At 36.7% G+C, this 15,569-nt stretch overlaps 1 protein-coding gene across 1 annotated transcript in view; it reads left to right on the forward strand.

Moving 5' to 3' along the window:
* adamts17 (ADAM metallopeptidase with thrombospondin type 1 motif, 17) overlaps nucleotides 1-15,569 on the forward strand; it is a 139,736-nt gene that overhangs the window by 72,577 nt on the left and 51,590 nt on the right. Inside the window, exons 10-14 of the mRNA XM_051901545.1 lie at nucleotides 3,378-3,528; nucleotides 6,513-6,614; nucleotides 7,604-7,749; nucleotides 11,871-12,040; nucleotides 13,440-13,567. Coding sequence (XP_051757505.1) covers nucleotides 3,378-3,528; nucleotides 6,513-6,614; nucleotides 7,604-7,749; nucleotides 11,871-12,040; nucleotides 13,440-13,567 — 697 coding nt within the window. The remainder of the gene's footprint in view (nucleotides 1-3,377; nucleotides 3,529-6,512; nucleotides 6,615-7,603; nucleotides 7,750-11,870; nucleotides 12,041-13,439; nucleotides 13,568-15,569) is intronic.

Here is a 15,569-nt window from a genome sequence, read left to right on the forward strand (position 1 = left end):
GATTTCTGCATATACAGAAAAAATTTATGTGCACATGAAAAAACTGCAAACATATATTTTATAATAATTATTTATTATAAAGTGATAGGATAATTCTGAAAATTATAATAATTATATTTGTAAGCAATAAGGTACGAGATGTGCTGTATCGTGAATAAGTTATGGCTGAAGGGCGTTGTTAGAATGCCTGCAACCCCTTCAGCCGTGACTTATTCACGATTCAGCACTAGCCTCAAGTACCTTATTGCTTTTATAAAACGGTTACCACACAATACAAATATTAAAGCCAAAAATATGTATCAATGCAACTTTCATGAAGTAAACTTTCACTAAAAGCCTTCCTTCCGCCGGAAAAAAACAGTCCCTGATCGTGAACAGAAACAGAATTTACATTATTACGCCATTACATGGCGGCAAAGACTGTCTTTATGAGTGTGTCAGTCAGTAACAAAGACTTTTACACTGAAAAGACTGAATTGTTGTGAACACGGAACAAGACACAACTGACAAATGCTTTGATTAGCACTGTCAGTCACGGGAAAACCCCTTAACTGTTAAAAGGACAAGATAATACATCGGACATTTAAACAGATTTTTTATTATGAACATAGGACTGACCTGAAGAAGAATGCTAAATCTGAATGCAGGTAATAAACTCGCTCACTCGATCTCTTTCTCACAATACTCTTCTACATAATCCAGTAAGCTTCAATGAACAATATCAATTGAGAACAAACAGTTTACGTTGCTAAGAGTGGTTGCTAAGGGTGTTGTGTAGTGATACACAGAACCGTTGGGTGAAGCGGTCACAGCCGTGTTTTATCGTGAATAAAACACAGCTATTGACCAATCAGAATCAAGGACAGGAACTAACCATTTAATAAATATTAATAAATAATATGCAATATGCAATAACATTTATAGTATTAATAATATTTATTTATTTATAATTACTATATAATTTCCATATAAGCTACTAAAATAAGTACCACTAAACAGGCTAGATTCAGTTTCCCACATTAATTTTCTGGCAAATATCCTTGAGGAAGATGAACAAACAGTGAAGCATTGAATAGAGGTGTTTAAAGAGGAGAGTTCATTCTGGAAGCCCAAGCTTAATAGTGTCTGCTCCGGCTCTATAAACAAAGAACCGGCTGGAGTCATCGATCCTCACGGATGTACCGCAGCCGATGACAGAATAAAGCGTCAGTATTCACTGTCTGCTGTGCCCCGCGCACTTCTGACCTCAATTCAAACTATAAAGTGTCACTGTATCCAAGCAGATAACAACGTTATCCAAACTGTGCTGTTGAGCTTTTGAGAGTATTTTAATGCCAGAGACAATCAAGCAGATTAGTCTTTTTTCCTGTAGAGTAAAGCTCCTTGCTACGATAACATGACAACATGGCTCTCTTCCAAAACCTGGTGAGCTGCCTACGTAGGCGCCATAGGCGCTCCCGACGTAGAGGCTGTTCCAAAAGGTAGGCAGCAAAATTATACTGTCTCATTTTGGCCAAATCTTGAAGCAGCATCACACATATTCTTCCAGCAGAAAGCAATCTAATAATGTTTTGGAAACTATATTGGAAACCCTATTGCCACTTTTTTGTACACGTGCCCTGTATGACTGCAGCTTTAGTGTGTAGCATGAAATTAATTTCCATGGTTTTATTTTACTTGTTTAGTTTAGTTTAGATTAGTAACGGACCAGACCCCATGGTTCGGCACGCATGTGATTTGCAGATTAATTATAGTTATAAGTTTAACCATCACTGAGTGAAAGTTTATAATTTGCAAGTGTTTTGTCTTGCCAATTTACACATTAAATCAATTTTAAACCATTGAAGTGCAAGAATAGGTGAAAGAGAACTCAATTCAGTACTTGCAAACTGTTATCTGTGCACACAGCTGCATGCACCCGAAGTGCGCACACACAGAGAGGCGCGTTTCAGGCAAAATACGCAAACACCAAATTGATTCCTTTTTTTGTCTCCTTGTGCTTGAACGGACACATACACACAAAATTATGTCAAAATACCCGTCTCGGCAAGTATTCTCGTAAACATAGTCGGTTATGTCTTAAGTGCATGTAAACAGAAAGAAATCGGATGTGTATTATTATATTGGAACTGTTCTGCATTAGGTCTTACAGTGACAGCATCCTATAAATACCTGCTGGTATCTGTGTCATTAATGTTAAACAAACAACAAAACACAGCTTTAACAAATATTCATCTATATTTAATTAATACGGTAAACACTGTAGTGTTGTTTTACATTTAATTATTACATTTCCATACCTGAATACTGCTGTTAGACCTTATTTTGTTTGTAACTGTGTTATATGGTATTTATTTGCATCTTGGTATTTGTGTATTTGTTCTTATATTTATTACTTATTATATTACTAACTGTTCACTTATCTTTAATAATGTTTGAACTGTATTAGTTAGGCTAGTAGTTTTTGCTGTGGTATTGCCACAGCAAAAACAATTTTCCATTAAAGTAATAAATGGAAAGCATTATTACCCCATTTATTTTTGTTTTTGCTGATTCGTAAAATGATCCGAACTGTGAATTTTGTGATCTGTTGCACCACTAGTTTAGATTAGTTTAGTCCACTGTAGTTTAGTCAGTTTAATTTGTTTGATTATATTTTATTATGTGACAATATGAATTAAGAATTAGTAAATCAAATTGCATAAATATTTTATTTTATATTTTATTTTTTATTCAAATAAATTCAAAATAATTTCCTTTTGAGTATTTTAGTTTTTATTTATTTATTCATTGATTCATTTATATAATTCACATTGCTTATTTAATTTTTTTTTTTTTTTTTTAATTTGTTTAGTTTAATTTTATTATGTGACAAAATGCATCAAGAATTAATAAATCAAATTGCATCCTCAGTCTGTAATATTTTAAAGGTGTTTCTTTTAATTTAATCCCTATCGATTAAATGCACAATTTTGATTCTGATTATTTTAGGATGAGCTGAAATATTAAATATTTAGAAAGCAGACGTGCTTGAAAGTCCTGAAGTGTATGCGCTCATTAGAGTTTAAGGCATCAATGTCAATCTTTTCAAAATATTTCGCCTTTGCCCTCCTTGAATAAGAGTTTGGAAACTGCTTTTGGTTTCACAGACATCTGTCATGTTACAGCTGTCTGTGTTTGTCTGATTTTACAGTTATAGGAAGATAAGAGAGTGGACTTGGAGAAAAGACTTTGACAAATGAATTAGCAATGGAAAACCGGTTTTAGAAGCACAGCAGTTCCTAATTTCTTTTATAGGAAGGTTTGCACTTCCTCCAGTTATGTGTGAATATGTTTTGTACATTGTGTTGATTTCTCTAACATGTACTGTCTTTCAGATCAAAAGCAAGTGCCTGTTTGCTGCATACTGACCCACGTAACCGCTACCTCATCCGTCTGCCAGCCAAACTTCCTGGGATGCACTACAGCGCTGATGAACAGTGCCAGATTTTATTCGGCACAAACGCAACTTTCTGCACTGATATGGAGGTGTGTGTCTTTCAGCTGGAAATGCACTGATATCATAGTGCGCTCATGTACTACGTTTCTGTACCATAAACGGACATAATGCAGCATACACACACACAAATAAACATCGGCAGTAGAAAAAAATCTCAGTAGGTTGTAGATATTGCAAGCAACCAAATCTTTTTGACCTAAACAAGCTCATATATGTATAAAAGCCTGTTTTCACCACGAAAAAAAAAAACATTAATAGCATTTTTTACTCACAATTGCGAGTTTATATCTCACAATTGCACATTATAAACTCATAATTGAGTTTACATCATGCAATTCTGACTTTTTTCCTCAGACTTGCGAGTTCACATCTCACAATTCTGACATTTTTTTTGCAGAATTTTGAGTTTACATCTTTGCCACTAAAATAAAATAAAAGATAGAAAAAGTAACAAATTTTTTGTCACTTTTTTTCCTCACAATTGCGTGTTTTAATGACCCTACAAGTTTGATTAAACCATCAAAATATGAGGAAATATTTTAGATTTTTTAAAAAGTATTTTAAATATGAGGGAATAACAAAACACTAAACTTGGTTAAGGTATTTACCTGACAAAATTGTTTGTCAAAAAAGGCAAACTACAGTTACAGGTTTTATTTTACTATGCAAAAAATGCATATAACAAAAAGCTCACAGGAAAAAGCATACTACAACACTGACTACAACATAATCAGTTATTAATATTTCATTAGGGCCCGAGCACCAATGGTGTGAGGACCCTGTTGTAATTGCTCGGTCAATTATTCTTCTCCAAAATGAATTGCATTTTTGAGGACCTAAACATGTTTGAAAACTCATGAAACTTTGCTCACACGTCAGAAGGGGTGAAAATTTACATCTGATATGGGTTTCAGAATTAGGTGTGGCAAAATGGCTCAATAGCGCCACCTACAAAATTTCAATTAAGCACCCTTTGCGCTACGTTTCACGTACAACTATGAAATTCAGTACACACATGTAACAGCCCAATACCTACAAAAAAAGTGCAAAATTTGAAAACCCAACAGGAAGTGAGATATTTTGAATTTTCTCTGCAAAATTTGTGCAATTTTTGCCATTTCCAGACGTTGTACTTTAACGAACTCCTCCTAGAGATTTTATCAGATAAACATCATATTTGGTCTGTCTAATCTTAAGGCCTTAGCGATGTTAAATTGCAAAGATCTTGAGTTTTCGTTGAAGGGCGTGTCCGTGGCGGCCTGACAAAATCTGATGTTTCGCCATGAAAGAGGAAGCTGTTGTAACTCAGGCATACTGTGTCCGATCTGCCCAAACTTCAGATGTTTGATAATAGTCCTGGCCTAAAGACATCTATATGCCAATATTCAGTTAGTCATAGCGTGTTACCTGTTGGCAACAGGAAATGGCATGCGAAGCTGATCGGTTGGTTCTTGTCACATGACCTGCTGTGCTCTTGCGGCATGCTGAAAAGTTGAGAATTTTTCATCTCGATGCGCCTGGAAAACGCACCGCTTGCGTGTCGCGACCACGTCGCTTCCATTATGAGCGTGCCTGCCGCGCGGCTACATTTGAAATAACTGACTTGCGCGCAGAAAAGACTCGATATGTGAACGGCCCCAAACTCAGGCATACAATGTCCAATCTGCTCCAAACTTCACGTTTGATAATAGTCCCGGTCTGAAGACATCAACATGGCAATATTCAGTTATAGTCAAAGCGCCACCTGCTGACAGCAGAAAGTGTGGCCACGTCAAAGCACGACGACATCACTTTTAGCCACTAATGAATGTAACAGAATCAGGTTACAGTTACTTTTTTTTGGCTTCGCCCTGCGATCATTTCCATATGTAGCTGGTGGTAATATAAAATGATCCAGGCTACATTTGTAGCAGGTGATAACTTAAAAGGGTTTCTGTACATAATCATAAATCATGTTTATCCATACAAAGCCTCCTCCTAGAGCTCTGGAAGGAAGTTTCAGTTCTGAAATTGCCATCATGAAAACATCAGAGCGGATGGCAGGTGTTGGCGTATCAGTCTTGATCTGATCCGTTCAAAGTCAGTTCATGCTTTCCTGAGCATGTAATCATCAGCTGTAACCAATCAGATCATCGCTTCAAACATTTCCACTTGCTGCCCGTCCATCATGACTGTTTACCATCTACATTGTGTGAAGTTATACAGCAGATATCTAGCATAAAACATGCATGAAGATAATGAATAGTCCGTCTATGAAAAGCAGAGAGGAGTTGATTGATAAAAGAGACATCTAAAACAAAGTATAAATAAGGCACTTTAATGGCCGTCTTGCTACCTTTGAAATGTTTCTCACTGTGAGATTGGAAAATGTGATTGAGTGCGTGAGGTAAAGGAGCGTGCCAGGCTAAAGTAAAAATACGAACTTGTCAGACTGACATAGAAAATACTGTCCAGCTCAAGGGCTGTTGGGTAATAAAGTCTCTTTGTTTGAGGACATGTGGAAGCATTAATTTTATATTGAAATTTATAAATGGAGTTTACACGTTGCATAAAAACATGAAATAAATACATTTATTTATAATATAAATTAAAATGTATAAATTGAAAAAACAACAACAAAATAAATTAATTTATTTATAAACTAAATTAACATTAATAAATTGCTATGTGTTTTTCATTTAGATGATCCATGCATGGTTAGATTAATTAATTAAAAAAAGATATTCATCATCAATCAATAAAACTCATGTTTCAATTAATGGTGGAACGTGTAGCAAAGACATTTTTATATGCAAAAAATATTTAATAATTTTTCATCTGAAATCTTTCCATGTGATACCTTGTTTCATTTGATGCATTTCATTTGGTTTTCATTTGATAAATAATAATAATAAAAATTACAAAAATAAAACATTCATTTCAAATAAAAATTAAAAAAAGACCAGCAATTTATTAAAGGCGTTTTAAATTGTTATGGTGCTGTCCACATGATTCTAAACTGTGTCTGTTTCAGCACCTGATGTGTGCGGGTCTCTGGTGTTTGGTGGAAGGAGACACGTCATGTAAGACCAAACTAGATCCACCGCTGGACGGCACAGAATGTGGAGCTGACAAGGTAACCTATTTATCTTTAATATTATTAAAATGGCCATTATTAAAATGATTTACTTTTAAGCTAAAAACAACCAATACTATGGGTAAAAACAGCTGTGCAGCAGGTCAAAAATGTCAGACTGGAGGTGCAACAAACGCATGGACAGTTTCATTTATTATAATGAGAGAAATTTACAGGGTGTTAAAAAGCAAATAAATGTAAGATAGATGACCAATTGTATTCCAGTATGCAAACGTCATTGATGTTGGTTACATTTTAAACAGCCATCTATCAATGTACACCACCGTTCAAAAGTTTTTTTTTTTTTAAACAAAATTAATAAATGAATACATTTATACAACAAAGATGCATTAAATTGATCAAAAGTCACAGTACAAAAATATTTTTGATGTGTGCGGATTCTTTTGAGCTTTCATTTCATCAAAGAATCCTGAAAAAATCACGGTTTCCACAAAAAACATGAAGTTTTTAACATTGATATTAATAATAATTTTTTAAAAATTTTTTATTAGAATTATTTCTTAAGGGTCATGTGACACTGAAGACTGGAGTAATAATGCTGAAAATTCAGCTTTGCATCACAGGAATGAATTACATTTTAAAATATATTCAAACAGAAAAAGAGTTACTTTAAACTGTAATAATATTTCACAATATTACTGTTTTTACTGTATTTTTAATCAAACAAAGGAAGCCGTGGTGAGCATAAGAGACTTATTTCTAAAAACAAAAAAACAAAAAAAAACGTACTGATCCCAGCCTTTCGAACAGTATTGTAAATCAAAGGGAGATTTTCATCTTGAATTTCTTAAAACATCGTAAAATTCATCATTGCATTAGTGTATGAAATATGGTTAGAAGTTTAGAACAAAACTGTAATGTTTGTGGAGCATCAACACAGCACTGCCTGTAATGAACCTTTTTTAAAAAACAACATGAATCTGTGGTATGTTCTCATTTAACTGGATTAATGTGTTTGTGTGTGTCAGTGGTGCAGGGCTGGTGAGTGTGTCAGTAAGACGCCCATCCCACAGCATGTGGATGGAGACTGGAGTCCATGGAGCACATGGAGCATGTGCAGCCGAACATGTGGCACAGGAGCGCGCTTCAGACAGAGGAAATGTGACAACCCCCCGTAAGCCTTTAAATCACTCTTTCTCTCTCTAGGTCTTGCACGACTACTAATTTTTACTAGTTGACTAGTCGTTCAGGAAAGTAGTCAGCAGGTCAGTGTGTACTTGATGTAAATAACTCATCATTCACCATCCAGCTTTAGCGGGCTTTACTCTCACATGTTTCCAGATATACAGTAGGTACCAAAAGTGATGTCCTGAGGGCATATTTGTTTTTAATTACCCTACAAGTTCAATTAAACCATCAAAATATAAGGAAAATGTTTTGTATTTTTAAAATATTTTAAATATGAGGGAAGAAAAAAAAAACACTAAACTTGGTTATTTATCAGAGAAAATTATTTTTCATAGAAAAATGCATAGAAAAAATGCTTAGAAAAACAAAAAGCTTCCAGAAAAGCATACATTGACTATGACATAATCAGTTATTAATATTTTGTTGGTTAAAGGGTGAAGATGTAATTTTTCCTAGGCCAGACATCACTTTTAGCCACTACTGTTCGTGTCTGTTGCTGTTTACTATACAAAACTAACTAGTTGTGCAAAACTATTGTGAACAAACAGGCTGTAATCTAATCTTGCTCCGGTCTGGTGATGATTTGACTCCTTGCAAACGCATTCACCATCTAAATCCACAATGCACCACAATAATCCTGTTTGTGTTTTGGCAGAAACAAGCTTTCCTCTCACTCTTCCTCCTTCATCTAATGATGCCGTTTCTCTCCGAGTGTCATTTCTCAATGCCTGACAGCTCGCCAGAGAGCTTGTTATAGAGTTTTTTTGCGTGTCTATGTGTGTGTGTGTTTAAAACATGATGTAATAATTCAAAGTTCTCCAGTTATTTCCAGCGCAGAACAGCATGCAATTTGTGAACGATGGTCCAAGACGAGCGTTTTTGTTTTGGACGCTTGTAACGTCTCGTGCTGTGTTTGTGAGGTAATCGCTCTTTTGTGCATATGTCCACCTTGGATCGTAAAACACTTGGAGCTGCTTCAAGCAAACTGAAGAGAATCTAGGAAGAAAAATAAGACTGACTTGCAAGTCACGTTCTGTTTTTAAGTAGCAGAAAAGGAGAAAGAAAGAGTGTGAAGAAGAAACTAGATTTGAAAGAAGCAGCAGTTCTTGCAAGAATATTAAAGTTTTTTAAAATATTAAAGAATGTTAAAGTTTTAAGTAAGTTTAGGTTGCAGGTTTTGTGTTGTGTGTAAGACCAATTTTTATTTTGATTGTAGATAGATGCTAGAAAGAAGACCAATTACAATTTAATATGCAAATATTCTGATTGGATCAACACTGTTATGGTTTTGTTTAGTTTTATGGGCTCTTATTTTGATATGCTGTTCTGTTTCCCTTAGTTCCTGTTTCCCTGCTCTGTTTAGTTTTGGTTTCCTTGGTTTCTGATCATTACCCTGTTAGTTTCTGTGGTTACTTATAATTATCAGCTTTGTCTTATTTAGTTCATTGTTATCTCCAACATATATACTCCCTGTTCAGTTCAGTCCTTTGTAGGTTATTGTCTTTTTGTAATGCGTTTATCTCCTGCCTATCCTCCTCTGTTTATTATTAAAGGGTTAAATTTCAAAAATGAAAATTCTGTCATTAATTACTCACCCTCATGTCGTTCCACAACCGTAAGACCTTCGTTCATCTTCGGAACACAAATTAAGGTATTTTGATGAAATGCGAGAGGTTTTTTTTTTATCCTCTATTGAAAGCAATGAAATTGCCACATTCAAAGTCCAGAAAAGTAGTGAAAACATCGTTATAATAGTCAACGTGACTGCAGTGGTTCAACCTTAATATTATGAAGTGACAAGAATACTTTTTGTGCGCAAAAACATAACAAAAATAACAACTTTATTCAACAAGCTTCGTTGCTTTCAATAGAGAATAAAAAAAACTTTCGGATTTCATCAAAATATCTAAATTTGTGTTCTGAAGATGAACGAAGGTCTTACGGGTGTGGACGACATGAGGTTGAGTAATTAATGACAGAATTTTCATTTTTGGGTGAACTAACCCTTTAAAGTCAATTTTGAATATTCCTATTTTGTGCATGTTGCCTACTGCACTGACATGTTACAGAATAACCGACTCTCAAAATGAGTAAAAGGAAGAAAAAACATGGACTCACCAGCGTTGCGTATCCTCCTCCTCGAGCAACGGCCTTTGGTGGAGTACTTGGGTGCTCCTGCTCAGTGATTCCCATTTCCCTGTCTGCGAGCCAGAGACAGCCACCGAGTCCGCCCCGGAGCCAGAGCCAGCTAACATCAGAGTCCCGGAGTCTACGCACACTACTCAGTCCATCCCAGAGCCAGGAGTGGAAATCTGCTTTATAGATTTGTGGTCCACGGATCCAGTTCCCTTCCAAGTCCCCACCCTTGAACCTTCGCCTTCTTTGCCGGTCCCATCCGGAAATCTGCTCCCTCCGATATTCCCGCCTGTCTTCTTGGTCCCATCTCTTCTGCTGATTATGCCCAGTCCCCTGGATTCATCGGCTCCACTGGTGTTGTCCAGCTCCTCGTTTCTGCCCCCACCCTTAGCTCTGTGTGTCTCTTCAGCTCTACCCCGGGCTTCCCCTCCACCAGCTTGGCGTGATCCCCCGTCCCTCCGGATCAACCTCGGTCGGTCGTCACTCATCTTCCACCATGGACTTCCGGGTCCACTTTGGCTCCACTGGGCTCCTCCCTTCCTCTGGTTTCCCCATCATACTTGCTTGCTCCATTGTCGCCCCAGCCAGTCCCCGTCTCCGCCTCGGTCCTTTGAGCCAGCAGCCCTGCCTTGGGATTCCGGGTCGTGGATGTAGCCCTGGTCGGTCGGCCTCTCTGCTGCGCAGATTCCTCTAGGCACCCTGGTTCTGGCCTCATTGATTGGTCCCCTGGTTCCGTCCAGCCCTTCCGCCAAAGATCCACCCTGGCTGCTCCCACCGTCGGCTCCACCATGGTGTCTCTCGCTGCCTCCTGGTCCTTGTCCATCACCAGCTCCGCACTCCCCTCCAAAGCCCCCTCCCTCCCTCCGCCCTTGAACCATCTGTTATGGCGTGAGAACGTGCCTTCTGGGAGGGGGCAGTACTGTTACAGTTATGTTTAATTTCTACGGACTCTTATTTTGATATACTGTTCTGTTTCCCTTAGTTTCTGTTTCCCTGCTCTGTTAAATGACATAATCATACAAAAGACTGACAGTAAAGACATAATCTTATAAAATATTTCAATTTCAAATAAATGCTGTTCTTTAGAACTTTCTAAAAAATTATCATGGTTTCCACAAAAATATTAAGCAGCACAACTGTTTTCAACATTGATAATAATAAGAAATGTTTCTTGAGCAACAAATCAGCATATTAGAATGATTTCTGAAGGATCATGTGACACTGAAGACTGGAGTAATGATGCTGAAAATTCAACTTTGCATCACAGGAATAAATTACATTATAAAATATATTCAAAATAGAAAGCAGTAATTTTAAATATTCACAATATAACTGTTTTACTGTAGTTTTGATTTTAAAAAGGCAGAATTATTGAGCATAAGAGTCTTTCAAAAACAAACAAAAATCTTATCGACCCCAAACTTTTGAATGATAGTGTAAATGGTCTATTCGTTAAGCGCCTGGGGCTGAATTAAGTGTTGAAGTTTAATTCAGGTTTAAAGCTTTAAAACAATGTCTAACTAGAATGATGGAGAGATATCGGTACAGTTCTGCCTTGCAAACTCATTAAAATAAGAGGCAGGTTGAGAAATAAGACAGTTTGGAGAGACTCACAGAGAAAATGAGACAGATTGAACGATGGAACATGATGGAGACTGTGAGAGTGTAAGAAGACATGTTACTGAACAGGTTTTAGACTGTTATGTTGTCAGCTGTCATCATTAAAGCCAGTGAAACATGCTGTAATAAAAGGTTTAGGGGTCCTGAAGATCAAGGAAAAACCTTCCCTCAGTCATTTTTAGACTGACCTCTGTCATGGAGTGACTGCCTCTCCTCACATCTCTTCTTCTCAATCATCACCTTACAGATGATGTACAATGATATTTATATTATGTCTTTTTAGGTTAGAATTCATGTTTAGGTCATAGAACAGTACGTATGACTGTATTTCTTGTGGTTCTGGTTCTCCAGGCCCGGTCCAGGAGGGAAGTACTGTCAGAAGGCCAGCGTGGAGCACAAAGTGTGCGAGGGGCCGCCTTGTTCAAAGGGTCTGCCCACGTTTAGAGACCAGCAGTGTAAGTCTCATGACCGCCAGGCTATTAAGAAGAAAAACCAGATGTGGTCAGCTGTGATCGACGATGGTAAGACTAAAAATATACCTCTAGTAGAGTATTTATCCGTGTAGTTATAATCAATACAGTGTAGTCCTGAAATCTAAGACCACAACAATGCCTAAATGTTCTTTGAAACATCCTCTTGGTCTCTTGCCTCTATATCTCTTTGTTCTGTACTATACTATCCTCTTTTTATGGTAGAAATGCACATATACATTAGTTACATATACATTTACATTCATTCATTTAGCATATATCCATTTTTGGTTTGTTTATAGAGGCCTCAGTACCAGGAGATCAGAGCAGTTTAGTGTCAGAGCGAGAAAGTGACCAATCTGTCTGATCTCGATTAAAAACAGCACTTATGTAATTTCACACTGTGAGCTCTTGTCAAGGACACGTTCACTTGATTACCAGGCAGCTTATGAGCAACAGGGAATGTTATGCCCTGTTAGAGTCCAAATTCATTTCTGAAAGTCTTTGACCCATTCTTCTTGTTGTTTCAATGCTCTCGCTGTCACTCCTAATCATCCTAACACTCCTGTCATCTATGCAGCTTGTTTATTTTTTTAATGTGTCAAAAATGACACTAAATAGCCTAAGCTTGGTTCAAGGCAATGTACAGTATAAGCTGAATCATGCAAACATGTTTCACACATATTTGTTTTGGTATGCTTGATCAGGCACTGATTTAATTGTCTGTCCAAGGGTGGAATTTTTACAGCTGTCCAACAAATGTCAGATCCATCCATCCATCCAAAATTAATTAGATGTTGCCTTGGTTATATGAAATAAAATGTTACTAACTGAAATATAATATGTTTAAATTAAAGCACTAAAACTAAAAAAAATATATTTAAATCAGTCTACCAGTCTATCTATCTATCTGTAAAATTTGTTCGATATGAGAGATAGATAGACAGATAGACAGACAGACACCAGCAAACATCCTCCTGCGCACCTGAAATGCCTCCACTCTATGACGAAAGCAATAAAACAGCAGCACTCAAAAGTGCTTTCTCTATTTTCTCTCACACTGGTACAAACACAGGCTCTCCAAACTCTGATCACTCAAGGGTCACTTACAGACATTCACTCTATCAGTACAAGGCCCTGGAACTTTCATCTTCTTCAGACTAAAGGAGCACGAGGCAGCTATTAAATCACAACACGTCACTCAGAAACAGGCTTGTGATCTTCTTAAGTAGACTCCTCAGAACATATGCACCAAATAATACCGTGAGTGCACTTCATGTGTTCTAGTTGAAAATACAAAAACGTATTCCTCCTTCACATCAATGTACTGTCAGAGCAGATTCGATAAAACTTATTCATAAGGAAATTTGTGAATAAACCCCCACATTAAATATGATGCATGTACATGCAAGGCATATTTATAGATATGTGTATGCTTTTATTTTTCCAGAAAAGCCATGCGCTCTATACTGTACACCCATTGGCAGTGATGCACCGGTACTAGTGGCCGAACGTGTGCAGGACGGGACGCCATGTGGACCTTATGAGAGCGACCTGTGTGTGAGCGGAAAATGTCAGGTGTGTATTCACGAGATTTTTGAAGCCTTTAAAGTCTTTTATGCTCACCAAGGTTGCATTTATTAAAAAATACAGTAAAAACAGTAATATTGTCAAATATTAGTACAATTTAAAATAAATATTTTCTATTTTAATAAAATGTAATTTATTCCCATGATGGCAAAGCTGAATTTTCAGCATCATTATTTCAGTCTTCAGTGTCACATGATCCTTCAGAAATCATTCTGATATGCTGATTTTTGCTCAATTAACATTTCTTACTATTATGAATGTTGAAAACAGTTATGCTGCATTATATTTTTATGTAGAAACAATATTTTTCGATGAATAGAAAGTTCAAAAGAACATTTATTTGAAATATAAATTTTTGGTAACATTATAAATGTCTTTACTGACACTTTTCATTTCAAATCACTTTAAAGGGTTAGTTCACCCAAAAATGAAAATTCTGTCATTAATTACTCACCCTCATGTCGTTCCACACCCGTAAGACCTTCGTTCATCTTCGGAACACAAATTAAGATATTTTTGATAAAATCCGATGGCTCAGTGAGGCCTTCATTGACAGCAAGATAATTAACACTTTCAGATGCTCAGAAAGCTACTAAAGACATATTTAAAACAGTTCATGTGACTACAGTGGTTCAACCTTAATATTATGAAGCAACGAGAATACTTATTGTGCGCCAAAAAAACAAAATAACTTTATTCAACAATATCTAGTGATGGCCGATTTCAAAACACTGCTTCATGAAGCTTTGAAGCTTTACGAATCTTTTGTTGCTAATCAGTGGTTCGGAGCGTGTATCAAACTGCCAAAGTCACACCCCACAGTGGTGAAACATTGAAATTTCGAAACACTTATTACGTAACGAAGCCTCGTTTACTGAAATCACATGACACTCCGAACCACTGATTAGAAACAAAAGATTTGTAAAGCTTCAAAGCTTCATGAAGCAGTGCTTTGAAATCGGCCATTACTAGATATTGTTGAATAAAGTCCTTATTTTGTTTTTTTCTCGTATTCTCGTCTCTTCATAACATTAAGGTTGAACCATTGTAGTCACATGAACTGTTTTAAGTACGTCTTTAGTAGCTTTCTGGGTTTTTGAAAGTGTAAATTAACCTGCTGTCAATAGAGTCCTCACTGAGTCATCGGATTTTATCAAAAATATCTTGATTTGTGTTCCAAAGATGAACGAAGGTCTTACTGGTGTGAAACGACATGAGCGTGAGTAATTAATGACAGAATTTTCATATTTGGTTGAACTAACCCTTCAGTGTGTTATGTACTGCTGCATCCCAATTTGCATACTATCCATCCTAAATAGTATTTGAAATTAGAATTAGTGTGTCCAACATTGTTATATGTTGAAATGAGTATTCCAAAGATACCCAGATGGTCTTTTTCTGGTTAGAATCCCAAGTGCAGATCCATACACAGTCTAACACCGCGTCTACAGTTGCACTTGTCTTTGCATTCAAAACTTGGATATGAAGAGATTGATATGACGAGGGATTTTTGCATAAAAAAGACAGTTATTGAATTTGGTGATCAGAGCTCTACTTCCTTTTCACTAGAACAGTTTAAAAGATCTATTGATTGAACAAAGATGAGGGTGAGATCATACCTCACCAGTTCATTTTCTGCGTCAATCCTATTCTACAGTGATTTACAGTAAAATATTGCATAGTCTTTGATTAAGTTTGATGTCATTTAATTGTAGAAACATTTTGTCAAGTAGAAAGACTCATGAATGAGTGAGTTTAAATAGGCAAGAAAAGAATGAACGAGACGGGCGGAGAAAGTTGTGCAGACAGAAAAAGACACATAGTTTAGTTGCACAGCTTAGTTGCGACCGCTGTTTCTACAGTCAACCACAGTTTTGCTCAGTGGCCACTAGTAAGAGCACAAGACTGAAAGGAGGTCACAGTCTCCAAGCCGCCTCCACTAATAGAAAGCAGGACTGAAAAAAAAAAACAGGTCAAAGTGTCTGGAAGT

The sequence above is a fragment of the Ctenopharyngodon idella genome, chromosome 7 (assembly GCF_019924925.1).
Source record: "Ctenopharyngodon idella isolate HZGC_01 chromosome 7, HZGC01, whole genome shotgun sequence".
Taxonomy (NCBI): Eukaryota; Metazoa; Chordata; class Actinopteri; order Cypriniformes; family Xenocyprididae; genus Ctenopharyngodon; species Ctenopharyngodon idella.